Source organism: Tinamus guttatus, unplaced genomic scaffold, assembly GCF_059628265.1.
Source record: "Tinamus guttatus ecotype Peru unplaced genomic scaffold, ASM5962826v1 Tinamus_guttatus_pri_ptg000353l, whole genome shotgun sequence".
Classification (NCBI taxonomy): Eukaryota; Metazoa; Chordata; class Aves; order Tinamiformes; family Tinamidae; genus Tinamus; species Tinamus guttatus.
Genome location: NW_028288887.1, coordinates 278,495 through 294,985, shown reverse-complemented (window position 1 = coordinate 294,985; position 16,491 = coordinate 278,495). Strand labels below are relative to the sequence as shown.

The 16,491-nt window shown below is 43.3% G+C and overlaps 1 protein-coding gene across 1 annotated transcript in view; it reads right to left on the bottom strand.

The window, feature by feature from the left end:
* The window catches only part of LOC104574774 (ras-related protein Rab-3C-like), a 148,659-nt gene extending 133,138 nt beyond the window's left edge, over nt 1–15,521 (bottom strand). Inside the window, exons 1-2 of the mRNA XM_088529874.1 lie at nt 15,465–15,521; nt 7,276–7,503 (exon numbers count right to left, since the gene is read on the bottom strand). Coding sequence (XP_088386000.1) covers nt 7,276–7,503; nt 15,465–15,488 — 252 coding nt within the window. The 5' untranslated portion in view covers nt 15,489–15,521. The remainder of the gene's footprint in view (nt 1–7,275; nt 7,504–15,464) is intronic.
* Nucleotides 15,522–16,491: the final 970 nt, after the last annotated feature.

Sequence of the window (16,491 nt, the reverse complement as noted above, 5' to 3'; positions counted from 1 at the left end):
CAGCACCAAATGCAGCCTATTATCCTTTGGTAGTTCATTTGTAATAACTAAATAATGATTTTTATTAAGAAATAATGACCCTGCTTCCTCATACTCATGTGGACTTTCAAAAAAAATCTTACACTCTTCATTGATAAGCATGATGGAATCATATTCAAAGGAAAATCAATGCTCAAAGGTTCAACATACTTCAAGTTAAACACTTGAAAACTAGTTTCATGCCAAAATATGCTAAGTGTGAAGTTTATACATCCATCAAAAAAAGGGATGCATTGTAACTGATTGGATCAACTATGTCTCTAACCATGGAACCTGTTGGCTCTAACTGCCTTACTATTACTAACTGCCTTACAGATCTCGAAGGGAAGGGCTCTGGAGCGGACGCTCGTCCCGGAGCTCCTTGTCTAGAGGCGAACAACCGAGCGAGAGGCAGCCCCAGCGCCAACCCCCGTCTGGGCAGTGCTGAGCTCCCGGCCAGAGGCGGTTCTGACTCAGCGGGGGCGGAGCCGGCAGGGCAGGTGGGAATTTAAAAGCTGCCCCCAGGGAGCGCGAGTGACCAGAGCGTGGCGTGCCAGTTAGCGCAGGCAGGGGTCAGGGAGTCTCCCCCTAGGTGTGGAAAAGAATCTTTTCCCCGGACTCTTCCAGCAGCGGGAGATCAGGTGAAGCCATGGTCTCCACTCGGCAGAGAGCTTCCACCAGGAAGACTGTGGCGACACAGACTGAACCGCCACAGAAACATGCAGCGGTCCAGGTTTCTGGCTGTGGGGAATGCCTGAGCCTCTCCATGTTACCGGGGAGTAGTGAAAACACAGCCTGCCTTAGGTGTGAGCAGATGGACGACCTGCTCAGCCTGGTGGCGGAGCTAAAGGAGGAGGTAGAAAGGCTGAGGGCCATCAGGGAATGTGAAACAGAAATAGACTGGTGGAGCTGCATCCTGCAGTCTTCCCAGGAAAGCCACCCTGAGAACCCCCCAATTCGGTCTGAAAATCCAGTACCCTCTTGCCCTAGGGCAGAGGGGGCAGAATTAACAGTATCCAGGGACGATCAACAATGGAAACAGGTCCCCACTTGAGGTGGCAGAAGATCCCTTCCACGGCCCACCTCACCTCCACCTGTAACCACATTCAACAGGTACGAGGCCCTGGAACTTGGGGATCAGATAGAGGAGGCCTTGAACCAAGGCCCATCTAGGGGGCTGTCTACAGAGAGGCAGTCTGGTCCATGCTGCAAGGCTGCTCCCCCTAAGGAGAAAAGGAGCACTCGGACGAAGTGGCGGGTGATCGTCGTGGGTGACTCCACGCTACAGGGCACGGAGGCACTAATATGTAGACCGGACCCCTCATCCAGAGAGGTCTGCTGCTTGTCAGGGGCCCGAATAAAGGATGTCACAGAAAGGCTCCCAAGGCTTGTTCAGGAGTCTGACTATTATCCTCTGGTATTGTTTCATGTGGGCACTAATGATGCCATGGGGAAGCTGAGGGATATCAAGCAAGACTTCAGAGCCCTAGGGATGGCCATCAAAGGTACGGGAGCCCAGGTAGTGTTCTCCTCTATCCTGTCAATGAGGGGAATGGATTCAAGGAGGAGAAGGCGGATATGGCAGATTAACAACTGGCTGCGCCGCTGGGCTTGGCCAACAGAGTTTTGCCTTCTATGACCATGGGATTCTGTTTTATGACCACCAGCTACTGGGGAATGATGGGATCCATCTCAGCAAGAGGGGCCCACGTCTCTTTGCCAAAAGGCTGGCCAACCTGGTTAGGAGGGCTTTAAACAAGGCAAGAAGGGGGAAGGGGAGTGTCACACAGACACGGCAAACAGTACCGCGCAGCCTAGGTCAGATGGCGTCCAGTGGGAGTATGCTAGTGGGGAAGTGAGGATAGGAAATGATCATGGAGGGTCCTCTTTCACCCCTCCTGGGAAACCTGTGGGCTCTGTTGCTTCCCTGAAATGTCTGTACACCAATGCACGAAGCATGGGGAATAAGCAGGAGGAACTGGAGATCTGTGTGCGGTCCCAGCGTCATGATCTTATTGGTATCACAGAGACGTGGTGGGATAGCTCGCACGACTGGAGCGCTGCCATGGAAGGCTATGTGCTCTTTAGGAAGGACAGGCTGGGAAGGCGAGGTGGTGGAGTTGCTCTTTATGTGAGAGAGCAACTGGAATGCATGGAGCTCAACCTGGGAGTGGAGGATGAGCGAGTTGAGAGCTTGTGGGTAAGGATTAGAGGGCAGGCTAATGTGGGAGACACTGTGGTGGGTGTCTGCTACAGGCCACCTGACCAAGACGAGGAGGTTGATGAGGCCTTCTATAGTCAGCTGGATATTGCCTCACAGTCACAGGCCCTGGTTCTCATGGGGGACTTCAACTACGCCGACATCAACTGGAAGGACAACACAGCCAGGCACAAGCAGTCCTGGAGGTTCCTGCAGGGCGTCGACGATAACTTTTTGACGCAGGTTGTGGAGGAGCCGATGAGGAGAGGTGGGCTACTGGACCTCGTGCTATCAAATAGCAAATACCTCCTCGGAAGAATCCCATGGGCTAGATCTCTAGAAGGCAGGGGGGCCCAAGAGAGCTGGTTAGTTTTCAAGCGGCACTTCCTCCATGCCCAGCAACAGTGCATCCCTGTGTGTAAGAAGTCAGGCAGAGGGGGCAGGAGACCTGTGTGGATGAGCAGGGAGCTTGTGGCAATGCTCAAGCAGAAGAAGGCGGTGTACAGAATGTGGAAAAAAGGACAGGCCCCCCTGGGAGAAATACAGGAATGTAGTCAGGGAATGCAGAGATGCGACAAGGAAAGCTAAGGCGCGGTTGGAATGCAATCTGGCAAGGGACGTTAAAAATAACAAGAAAAAAATCTTCAAATACATTAACAGCAAAAGGAAGATCAGGGAAAACGTGGGTCCGCTGGCGGACGGGATGGGCGCCCTGGTTACAAATAACACAGAAAAAGCAGAGTTGCTGAATGCCTTCTTTGCTTCGGTGTTTACCAAGGGCAGCCCATTAGAGCCCCAGGCCCAAGGGACAAGAGAAGAAGCTGGGGGAGAGGAAGACTTGCCCTGGGTAGAGGAAGATTGGGTCAGAGAGCACCTAAGGAACCTCGATACCCACAAATCCATGGGCCCTGATGGGATGCACCCCAGAGTGCTGTGTGAGCTGGCAGAGGTCATAGCTAAGCCGCTTTCCATCATCTTTGAAAGATCCTGGAGAACAGGGGAGGTGTTGGAAGACTGGAAGAAGGCCAATGTCACGCCAGCCTTCAAAAAAGGCAAGAAGGAGGACCCAGGCAACTACAGGCCAGTGAGCCTCACCTCTGTCCCCGGAAAAGTGATGGAATGGCTCATACTGGCCATTGTCTCCAGGCACATGGAGGACAAGAAGGTGCTCAAGAGTAATCAGCATGGATTCACCGAGGGGAAATCTTGCTTGACGAACCTGATAGCCTTCTATGGTGGAATGACCAGCTGGATAGATGAGGGGAGAGCGGCAGATGTCATCTACCTGGATTTCACCAAGGCTTTTGACACCGTCCCTCACAACATCCTCCTGGGCAAGCTCCGGAAGTGTGGGATAGATGAGTGCACAGTGAGGTGGATTAGGAACTGGCTGGATGGCAGAGCTCAGAGGGTGGTGATCAGTGCTGCAGAGTCTAGTTGGAGGCCTGTCGCTAGCGGGGTCCCCCAGGGGTCAGTCCTTGGTCCAGTCCTGTTCAATTTATTCATCGATGACCTGGATGAAGGCACAGAGTGCTCCCTCAGCAAGTTTGCTGTTGATACCAAACTGGGAGGAGTAGCTGATACCCCAGAGGGCTGCGCTGCCATCCAGAGGGACCTGGACAGACTGGACAACTGGGTGGTGAAAAACCTCATGCAATTCAACAAGGCCAAGTGCAAGGTTCTGCACCTAGGGAGGAATAACCCCAGACACCAGTACAGGCTGGGGACTGACCTTCTGGAGAGCAGCTCTGCGGAGAAAGACCTGGGTGTCATGGTGGATGATAAGTTGACCATGAGGCAGCAGTGTGCCCTCGTGGCCAAGAAGGCCTAATGGGATCCTGGGGTGCATTAAGAAGAGTGTCTCCAGCAGGTCGAGGGAGGTGATCCTGCCCCTCTACTCAGCCCTGGTGAGGCCGCATCTGGAGTATTGTGTCCAGTTCTGGGCTCCACAGTACAAGAGGGATGTGGAGCTGCTGAAGAGAGTCCAGCGCAGGGACACAAGGATGATCGGGGGCCTGGAACATCTGCCCTATGAGGAGAGGCTGAGGGAGCTGGGCCTGTTCAGCCTGGAGAAGAGAAGGCTGAGAGGGGATCTAATCAGTGTCTATAAGTACCTCAAGGGAGGGAGTGCAGAGGATGGTGCTGGCCTCTTTTCAGTGGTGGCCACTGACAGAACTAGAGGTAATGGCCACAAACTGAAGCACCAAAAGTTCCACAGGAACTTAAGGAAAAATTTCTTAACAGTGAGGGTGACAGAGCACTGGAACAGGCTGCCCAGAGAGGTTGTGGAGTCTCCTTCTCTGGAGCTCTTCAAAACCCGCTTGGATGCAGTCCTGTGCCACGTGCTCTAGGTGACCCTGCATGTGCAGGGGGGTTGGACTAGATGACCTCTAGAGGTCCCTTCCAGCCCGAAGCATTCTATGATTCTATTTACACATCTTATTACCATGCAAGAATAGCAAAACAGTGGCATTCTGTGTATTTCTGCACTACAGCACATGGTAAAATATTGTAGTTTTGATCTCATCATGCAGAACACATTTTAAAACAGTATTCAATTTCCATTTTCTTTTAGCTATTCAAACCTATGAGATTTTTCAGATTGCTTTATTCCATATATGCTGAACATCACTTGTTACATGATGTCGCCAAGTACTTTGTCATTGATTTCAAAGGAAGTGTTAGAAGCTCACACCTGTTTCTACATAGAAATAACATCAAATTAAACTCTGATTCACTCAATTATATATTTTACGTAATCTAAACTGTCTTTCATATAATTTGAAATGGAAATGGATATTGCATTAGTACTATTCATTTTAGAAAGAAATTTGAATAATCAAAGAGAAGTAATAAAGTATAATATAGAGAGATATTACATATACAGAGACTGCATATTAGCAATAATACAGCTGTTGATACAGCTTATCTGATGTGGTAATAGTGCTCTATATTTGTTTCAAATTTCACTCAAGGGAATAGCTTTCTGGGATACTTAACTGATTTCATATAGGATCCCAGGGGTGCAACATTCAATAGGCTTACTCTAGCAAGCCTAACTGCAACACAATATTCCAATGCACAATATTCCATCTAAAAGTGCAATCAGTAATAGTGAGCTGTTGCAATTTGAGTTCATTTGGCAATGAAAAGGTTTTTTAAGAACTTCTTACATTAAAATTTTAATGGAAACAAATAAGGAGAGGCAATGCTAGCTGCTGCAAAATGCTCTAACCTAAAAGCAAGAAGACCTGAGGTCCTGATCCTAAGCCTCTCCATGTCCTGGTTGGTGACTTTAGGATGCTCCTTGTCATAATATAACTAACTTCAGAATTCTTCAGAATATAACTAACACAATATTCTCTCCATGCCACAGATAACTCCAGGCACATTTAGATTAATGGACTGTTTTGAGTCAAGCACATATTCACAGTCTGCTGTGGAGAAGCATTATGAGAAAAATGTTGGTGTCAAACTAATCAAATTAATATAATGTTGCAAAATAATATTGCTGCTTTTTCTAGGAGAGACATGATGAATTAAATACATTATAGAAGCCACTTGGTGATTAAAAGAACTGTGTAAGGACTACCATGTGAACTAAATTTTATTGCTCCATTAACAAGAGATAATTAGGTGATGTCAGTGTGAATTACCTTGTCATCTCCAGCATTACTGTGTTACAGTGAAACTACCATGTCAATGCTGTGAAAGCACGCATGACAAACCGTTACTTAGAACATAGCACTATCTGCTATACCCATGACAAAAGTAAGACTCTAACTCCCAAAAGATGTAAAGTTGAGAGGCAAAGAGTCTGTATTCCAGTTTCTAGAGGGCACAATGATAAGTGATTTGAGATATCAAGGGCTGCATCCTAACTAAAAAGGCAGGAATGAGATACAGTCTGATATGAGAAATTCAGCTTTGGATTTACCTTCCTGGTCACAGTCTTTTTGTAAGAAATGGGTTTGCTGGTAAAACATACCATATTAAAAACATAGGCACATTATCCACCATTTAAGATGGTCTGGTCAGGTTTAATCCAAGGTTTCTCCAGATTTACTGGCTGCTAATTATTAAACACATTTTTAAGTGTTTTGTATTTATGCACATAAAAATGTTAGTTACTTACTAATTTACATCTGTTTTAATGAAACATCTTTCCAGGCTAGGCAAAGATTAAAACTTCTCCGAGGGCTGCGTGGCTGTTGCAAAATATCCCACAAAGAAAACACATCTTAAAACCTTCAAGCATCCCTGGCAAAGACCTAAAATTTTTAATTTCAGGTCCCACATTGTTAAAATTTCATTCTTTTCCTGTGTATCATGCAAGAATTTGGAGCTATGACCATGAGCAACTCCTGCATAAATAAGTCTTTGTCTATCTCTGCTTTCTGAGGAAATCTTGCAGGAAAGAGCACCTTCCCCCTGGCCTCCTGCTTTCCTATGTTTGACATCTTTCTTCCATCTCTGAGGTGCAGGTAAGGATTTTTGTAAACTCAGGCAACTCTCCACTTGTTTGCTTCAGCAGCAGTAGAAGAAAGGGGCTTCAAGTGATCAGTATGGCAAACATAACTGAGATCACAAGAAAATATGCCTTCTGTTATGCATCCACTACCATAGTTCCTAGTGTTTTTTTTTTTGGGGGGGTGGGGTGGAGGAAGATCAGATCTTACCTGGTATTTCAAGATAGTCCTTAATAATATAAGCTTTTCAATAGACCGTATACAGAACAGTTTTTTATACCTGGGTGAACAGCTGTCAGTATGTCATCCTGAAGCATTTCTTAAAAGAATTTAATTCACTTTACACTCTGCTGAACCTCAACACTTTAAAAATACTGTCTATACTCTATATTCCACATAGAAGAATAATGCAGGAAATAAATTAGCTGCTTTTTCACTACTATGCCATATACATACAAATTATGATAAAGAATACATATTTATAGTGGCTTAAAAGATACTGTATCTAATTGCTATATATAAAAAACTGCTGTATATATCAAACTGCTACAGTTTGCTTAGTTCACAAAATTATTATTTTTGGCTTACCCAAATCTGTAGCTTAATTCTTTTTTCATTTTTGAAAACTGTTTTTACTTTGAAATCGATCCCAACCGTGCTTACAAATGCAGATGTAAAGGAATCATCAGCATAACGGAACAAAAAAGATGTTTTTCCAACACTGCTGTTGCCAATGATGAGCAGTTTGAACATGTAATCAAAATTCTGGTCAGATGTATCTTTCTGGCCATATCTGGAATCTTTAGCAGATGCCATCTGTAATTAAAGAAAAAAAAGAATAATTTATTGTCTCTTGTACTATATAAAACTATAAAACTGGAAACATTTATATTTTATTGGATTTTTTGGCAACACATATGAATGTATCCATGCTAATAACTCCCACTGAGAAAGAGAATGACAAAAGCTACATGTTAATGAAAGAGAGTGTACCAAAGCTAATCATCATTGGTGATTGGTACCAAAAAGCATCTAAAACTCCATGACAATTCTTGAGCATAACATTAAAAAAATATATTTTCAGAAAGTATGGTGGATGAGACAGACTCATACCTTGAGGATAAAGACAGAAAACCCTTCTCTTCATTTGTACGAGGGGGAAATAAGAGGCTAATGCTGGGCTTCTCAGGGTTGCAGAGAATAACTTGAAAACCTGGCCAAAATTCTATTCGGGCTCAAAATACAGATGTCAAAAATAAATAACTTAAAATTAGCTAGTATTTCACGTCATATACTTTTTAAGCAAAATCTCATGTATCTGAGGAGCACGATTTTTTTAATTCCTGGAGTTTGGCAATATATTTGCACACAGATGTCAGAAAAAAAGCAGACAGCATATCCTGACATAAAGGTTTATAGAAAAGCAGCCCAGGTCAAAGCTCAGTTAGGCATCTCAGAGTACATTTGGACTGTGTGAGAGGACAGCTGGGGTCAGACCTTGAATACGGGTGAGTGCTAACCCACCTTCTCAGCAAGATTTCCAGCACTGCATACATTTTCGCAGCTAATTCTGCTGTCTCATAATAGGAAGAACAGTATACCACTTTCTCTGTATACTGAAGAGGCAAAAAGGTCCTGAAGGGGACAATAAAAGTAGCAAGCTTTTGTCAAAAAAATACAGTTTAAAATTTATGTTTTATTAATAATGTAGTGTGCAGTGCTTGATTTCAGAATTTGTACGCATACGATTACCCCTTAATTTGGTAGTGACTAAAGTTCTTGACTGAATCTGGTCTTAGATACCTACATGTTTGCATCCTGGGTGTTTACGCTTAGACCTTAGTATGTATGCACTCCTTTTGAGACGTACTGTAAGGAAGTTTTAGAATAAAAAAAAAAAAACTATTGCCAAGTGTACACATTACTAATCTTTCATCTTTCTAATTTCTTTAGCAAAAGACACAAGGAAATCACACAACTCTCTAATGCTGTTATATCAATCTAGAGCTGTTCCTACCAGTCTAATTGCAAGCACAAAACAAGGAAACAGTAGACAAAAAACTGTACAGTTGCAGGAGGATGCCAGGGCACAGCCTGCATGTTTTCACTAGCAGCCTTTTCTCCAGTTCTTCTGCTTCTTTCTGTAAAGGAGCAGCTGAAATCAGCAGTCATTGTTTTTAGTAGGAAGAATTGTCTTCTTTTTTCATTTTAGCTCTTAGAAATCCTTGCATGCAACTTCCTCATCTTGCTTAAGGATTAAAAAGAGAGGTTTTAGCTTTCGTTTCATTTCCTGGCCCATCCTACATGCCTTACATTTCATCCCTATATATATTGCCTACCACTTCAAAAACAGTACCATTAAACAGAGTAACACTGGCATATGAAGAAGCTGGTGCTGATCCTATGTTGGTCCTTGGAAACAACTGTGAAAATAATCACATAGATTGCCATTTTCATATCTGTTATTAAATGCTAAATGCATTGATAGAAAACCAAATAAACATGTTAGTCTCCCTAATGCCATGATGTTCTGCTTCCAAAAATGCAAAAGCCTTATCTTTATTCTGACAAAGTTTTATCTTTGTGTTCAAATGATTAAATGGATATTTTAGGCACATATCACTTTCAGCAAAATAAATTGAGATTTTTTTTTCTTTGGGATAAATCTCTCCTAGAAAAAAATGCACAAGGCTATTTCCATTAGCAGGTTGTATACCTGATTTTTTTGCAGAATGAGTCCTCACTCAGATCCTTACACCCACTTGGATTTGAGCACCAAGGGCAGTCTCAGACCACCTCCTAGAGGACACAAGGACAGACCTGAGAACCCACAGGGCAATCTAAGCTCAGGCCAACAATCACAACACATTGTCAGGAGCTGTCAGACTCCTGATCCTTACTTTAGTAGTGGGGAGAAGGAAGGCCCTCACCTTGATTGTGGTTCAGGAACAAAACCAGATGGCATTATATGCTTCCCCACCTTCAGGCCATCTTTAATCTCTTCAAATGAAGATTATTTATGGCATTGTCAAGTTTAATCACTAAGCAGAGTTTGCTATATTAAATCCAAGTAGTTCTCAAGTCTCATGTTCAGTTGCTGCCTTGCTCCCAAGAGAACAGGGCAAAACGGGGCATGGGCTGAAAGCAAATGTCTGAAAATGCATTATATTGCTTATATAATTATATATTATATATTGCTTATATTCCACTCTCATGATTGTAATGAAATACTTGACTCTTTTTGGCCTTAGAGGACCTTGTACTTTGACAGAATTAATTTGAGCAGCTTTCTCCCTTAAGTAGGGCACAGGGCCATGACCTTCTTGACTGCGCATCACTTCAGTTTGCACTTATATATGCACCCCACTCTGAATGTCTATACAGAATGAATTGCCCCTGTAAAAAAGGACTTCTTGCAGAAGGCAAGAAATGATGGGATCAAAAATACTGAGTCCCATTCCTTTGTATCTTTCACAGTTTCTTTTCTTTTGAAGATAAAACAATTCTCTTGTAAAGGAAAAGATTATCTTGTAAACCCAGGAAAAAAAAAATGTCCTATTTCTATCTACAAGAAGGAAATACACTTCCTGGCTTCTTCAGCAACAGTGATTTACAGTTGTTTCAAAGAGCAGCACTCCTTTTCTATACAGAGTGTAGAAATGCAGATATTTACATTGCTGTCCAAGAAGAAACTAACTTTACTCATTATTCTGATAAAAAGACAGTTTCCTGCATAGGAAATGTTTTTGTGAAGTGATCTTTTTGCTTTTTGACAAATATTAGTCAAACATATTTAAAGTAATACAGTTTGGCAATGGAAAATAATGGGAAAAATCAATGTCTGTAACTCCTGGACCTGTATGGAGGGTGCATCACAACTGAGTGTCTCTAATGTACAAATCGAATGTCATCATCATAGTAGCCAAAATGTTATCAAGATTCTTAAATACATAGTAATATAGTAATATATATTATATAGAAATATATAATCTCCACTCATTCTATGACAATATGAACCAATTATGAAGAAAGTAATAATTTTAGGGGTAAAGTACTAGACCGATAACAGAGATTGGATTTTATTCCTGATTTTTTCAGAGATATACTGTAACTTTCCTGTTCCTTTTCACTATATTTTAGGTAAATTTTCTTACCCCTTGTTCTGCCTCAAAGGCTACTTCTGTTGTTCCCCTGCAGACCACAGCAAATTCGCATAAATCCTTGTGGATCCCCTTTATCATCTAGTTTTAATTGACCAATTAGTAAGACAACGCAGTTATGTGGACAATGAACCAACCACTTATTGGAATTTACGGTTCACCAGCCATCTACAGAGCACATCTTGTGAACCAATGTACTTGGCAGCATTGGAAGCTTATCTGATTCAAGGTATAATGAGATTATAGCCATGAATATGTGTATCATAACCCTGTCCAAAAGGTGTAGTTAGAAATGAAGAAGAGTTTCATTATATAAGCAGCATGCTGAAATGCCAGGCTGTGCAATGTTGAGAAGATACAAAGAGGTGAGGGCCTAAAACATTTTAAAGAAGCTGCTTGGTTCCATGAATGTGAGCTCAGTCCTGGCAGATCCTGCTGCCCCGGGAAGCAGAATTCCTGGAGCGGTAGGGAATAGCTCTGACGTGGCCTAGTGGACGAATTCTGGTGAACCTGCCTGTGGTGAGCTAAGGCTCCCCCAGCCATCTTCCCTTAACCTAAGTTTACCTTCTGCACAGAAAGGGCAAATTAAGAAACAAACGCCCAGTTCCCACTCTCGGTATTAATGCAAACGCTCCTCCAAATAGCAACAACAACAGAGAAAAAGTCCCAGATTCTCGGCTGCATCAGCCCAAACGAAAAAGTGAGGTACCAGTGCCACTGCCCAAGGCACTGCTGAGATGCCATTAGTAGCAATTCTGGGTAACCACATTCATGAAAACTGAGTTCAAAATGGAAAGTACAGGGCAAGATTATTAGAAAGACCATAGGAATGAAAAGCTTACCTCATGAAAGAAATCTTGAAAAGCTCAGTAAAACATAAGCTGATTAGTATAGATAATAATCTGGAGATGCATCAGAGAATGAGGAGAACTATTTAGACTGACTTATACTGGAGTGGACACTGGACTTTAAGAAGAAATTAGTATAAACTAGTCGTGAGTGCCTTTGAGATGGAGATCAGACTGTATTTCACCAGCAAAGGCACAAGTTTCCACCAAAGAGTAGCCCCCAAGTAGGAGCAGTGACAGAGGGAGGATTACTGACTACAAGTGCATCTTGATTAACGAACAAAAAGGAAAATATAACTTGCTGTGAGGACTCAGTGGCTTGGCATGCTCTCCTACTCCAGTGCTACAATGAGGTATTGAATAATTTTGCTGAATGATAGGACACACATTGCCATGATAACTCCTGCATCTAACGGCCCTGATTTGGCATTTCTTCATTACAATTTTAAAACAAACTCTTAAAAATTTGGAAGCAGGCTTTTTCTTTTCTTTATTGCTGCTGCCCTTCTCCATTTTGCTTGGATGCATCTCTTATAAACCTATTTGGTCTGAGCACACCCACCACAGTAACAGCAGAGTACAGAAAGCTCTGAAAAAAAAGTGCTCATTTATTTTCCTGGAAAAGCATCAGGAATATTCACATTGTCTTTACAGATCCTTTCCCATTTCCTACTTTTCCCTCACCTTTCTGGCCTCACTCACCTTTGAAATGAGCTGATGCCCTGCTAAGTGTAAAGCAGGGTTTGCAAAGATGTGACATTTTCTACAGATTGTCACCATTAATGCCTATATGTTCCGATAAACATTATGACCGTTATCCAAACTACACTTTATCTTTTTGGCTTTGGCAAGTGCAGGAGCATGGACAATTTGCATGCCACAGTCAGACAAGGAGTGAAACTTGAAGTGAAAGAATTGATGTGTGTATCACTGAATTTTTAATTTTCAGAGTGCCACCAAAGTTGTGGGGGAAACTATTAAGAGACACACAGTATTTCAAGTAATTCAGAAAAACTCTTAAAAGAACATGCAGAAACTTCTGTGTTTCTCGGAAATAAAAGAGTTAATTGCTTTCAATTTCTAAACCAAAGCTCTCCCTGCCTATAAACACAACTATATTTTTTCTTTGAAAACATGACTAAAAAAGTTAAAAGTTGTCACAAACTCTTGCCCAGATTGAATTATATCCAGCAGATAACAATGGCAACTTTTCCATCAGGTAGTCTGTCTCAGAAAGGGCTATTCGGACTCCCTCTTTGATCATTTTGACCCTTCTGGGCTACAGAGAAATAGCATAAGCTTGAGATTAAAATAAAGACATTGCAAACATAGAGATACAAAGTCCCTGTATAGGCCGTTATTCCCATCTTTCTCTTGCATTTTAGCTTCATAGTCTTTGGGGGGGGGGGGTTATATTGCCAGATGGGTATGGAAAAATAGTGCTTACACTCTTCTCTCACTTGGTTTTATCATAATACAAAAAAAGTGCTTGATCACTCTTCCTGTTTCTCTACAGTTCAGAGAGATGTTAGCTCCATAACAGACTGTTCCATAAACCTGTTGTGTGCAAAGAAGCAGCTATATTTCTTTCTTGTAGAAAAGCAGATAGATAACTAAAAGAGACAAATCGAGCAATTAGTTCGGCCAGTCTAAGACACATTTGAACAAAGACCAACTATACCAGCCTAATATTGGAAAAAACAAAGACTATTGAGAAGAAGAACCCACAATAGAATATTGTTTTACTTGAAGCTTTAATAAGAATATTATTTAAGTGTTCTGGGAGTGCTGTAAGTAGAAGCACTCAGAAATTACATCTCATAATTTCATGCCTTGGAAAAATCCATTTGTCATAATAATTTTGGATGAGGTATGCCCAAGAGCAGACACTGTTTAACCATTTTTCCATCCTTGAAAAAGAGAAATTTAAAGTTTTTTTCTTTTTTATAGCTTCTCTGCTGTCCCTTTTTATACTAAGGCTCTGCTTTCTGCTGACTTCTATTCAGTTATGTTTTATGATAATTTTCATTCTACTGGCAATCAAATACAAAAATCAAGAAGCAGATATTTAACACATCGAGCACATTTTTTTTAGATCTGGATTTTCCTTTCTTTAAATTTTACAGCCTCAATGAATTTAACATCTGTCATGTCACTAATCCAATAGCAACCAAACTGTAATTTCCATCCTATACAAGGAAATTCTGGAGAGGGGTGTTGCTTTTTTTTTTTTTTTTTTTTTAAGAAAAGCTCTTCAAAGCCTTTTAAGCAGCATCCTATGTTCTCCAATCTGAAAACTGAAGCACATGCTTACAGAAGATCGGCTTATTTATTGTGCACCTCCTTGGCAGAAAGTTTTCAACATGCGACACCCATGCAATTGGTCAGTGAAAGGTTTATGACATTATCGTTCTCCGTCCAAAGTCAAACAAACCCAGCTCCCCAGCAACATAACTTTGTCTTAAGAGTTATGAGATTTCTTTCTGTGCACGCATATTAAAGAGAATACAGAGCTTCCCTGTAAACTGAGATTATTACTGCCAGAGTAGACATCCAACATGAGAAAAATCAGCCAACAGGGCTGCAATTCATAATTTAAGTGACAGCAGACTGTAAAAGTGCGCTTTGCACTGTGTAAAATCAACAGGATTGATTGTCTCACCGGTCTCACCGGTAACATGTCTCACCGGTAACATGCTCGAATGTACAGACTGGGGCCCCACAGATCCTGCATGAGATTATAAAGCAGGTCCTAATAAATAAGCAGTGAGCAGTTATTCAAGGTAAATTGCTTTGAAAGAGCTATCTAGAAACTGCTAAAAAGCATATATAGAAATAATCGCATCTGGATCCCACTCATTTTTTCCAGTGCTAATGAACATGATGTTTTTCCATATAACAGCAGTTGCACAGGGGCCACCTCTTTGCTGCCCTGGGCGTAGCAGAGAGCTAAAACCTTGGATCTCCATGCTTGGAGAGCACGGAGCGAGTGGGCGAAGCGCCAATGGCTCCCGAAGAGCGTCCGGCCGGATGGGGCCAGGCTGCTACGGCGGCTGCTCACACGCACCCTGCACACCCTGATGCACACACACATGCACCAGTCTCCCTCACACATCTATACACACACACATGCACACACACACACTTGTACGCTTGCACACACAGTCCCCCTTACCCATCTGTGCACATTCACACTCTCACGTGCACATGCACACACACTTGTACCCTCACACACCGGCCCACCTCACACACAGCCATGCACACTGAGTCACACACACACACTCACACACTTGCACATGCATTCACACACACATGCACTCACACATGCATTTGTACATGCACAATCTCACACTCCCTCAAACACATGCACATACACATGTACAAATGCACACGCACATGCACACTCACACACGTGCACATGCACATGCAAACACATGCATGCACAGTGTACACACATGCACACGCACACATACACATGCACATTCACAAAGGCACACTCACACGCACATGCACACACAGATGCAAAACAGATGCACACACACGCACATATACACGTGTACACATGCACACACACACGTACACACACATGCAACACACATGCACACTGCCCACACGCACACACACTTCTCACAGATTCGCACCCGGCGGGCGCAGCGGGATCCGCCGCCGCGGCGCTCGCGGGCAGAACGCGGAGACGGGCCCGGCCTCGCGCGCTGCTGCTGCTGCTGCTGCTGCTGCCCGCCCGCCGCCTCCCGCCGGCGCCACCAACCTGCACGGGCGCCTCGTGCCTCATGGCCAGGCGCGGCCACCGCTCGCCCCGCTGACGCCGCTGCTGCCCACGCTCTGCCGGCAGCGCGCGCCGCGATCAGCACCGGAACTGTCCCCAGCCCGCCCCAGCCCGCCGCGCCCCTGGGAGTCGTAGTCCCCTTGGCACCGCGTGTCGCGTCCGCCCCGCCGCGCCGGACTACAACTCCCAGCATGACCCGCGCCCGCCGCCCCGCCCGCGCGGGCGGAGCGGCGCGGCCGGCGCCGGGCGGGGCCCACCCCGGCCCCGGCCGCCTCTCCCAAGTGCTCGTGCGCCACAGCCGCCCTCCTCCCCGCGAGGGGTGCAGGATGAGGCGCCTATAGGAGCTCTACAACCCGCTCTGCAAACTGCCCCTGTAAAAGACTAGGGAATGGGGTAGAGTAGACGTCAGGAGAAATTTAATTTTAACGTTGGAGCATTCCTTAGTTTCATTTACAGCTAACTAATGAGATGAAAAATAGGAATTAAGTGTTTTTTGTTTTTGTTTTTGTTTGTTTGTTTGTTTGTTTTTCAAGGGCACGGGAAGTCTCACCATGCATTTTGGCAGCCGATCCTTCCTTTCTGCATGAAATCCTCCACATTCGTGTTTCTGCCACTGTGGGCATGCAAGCATCACAGATCTGCTCAGTACCAACACATTAAACCTTCTCTCTGAGTGTGTGTGCATGCACCAGCAAGTTCAGAGTTATAGTTATTATTATTATGTCCATGATTTATTTTCTCTCTATATTGATTTTAGGTAAATACAAACCAAGAAATCATGAGTAACAACCTATTTCTCTCTGAAAACAGGACGTTATATTTATTCTCAATTGCAATTAAGGAAAGATATTCTTCCTCCTGAAAAAATATATATCTCATTTTGAAATGGCATTTTAAATCTTAGTTAGACAGATATCTGATACACTAGATTAGAAAAGTAAGAGATATTTTTGATTATAGATTTTTTTGTAGCGGATACTCTGAATTCATTATTAAACTTTTTAAATAG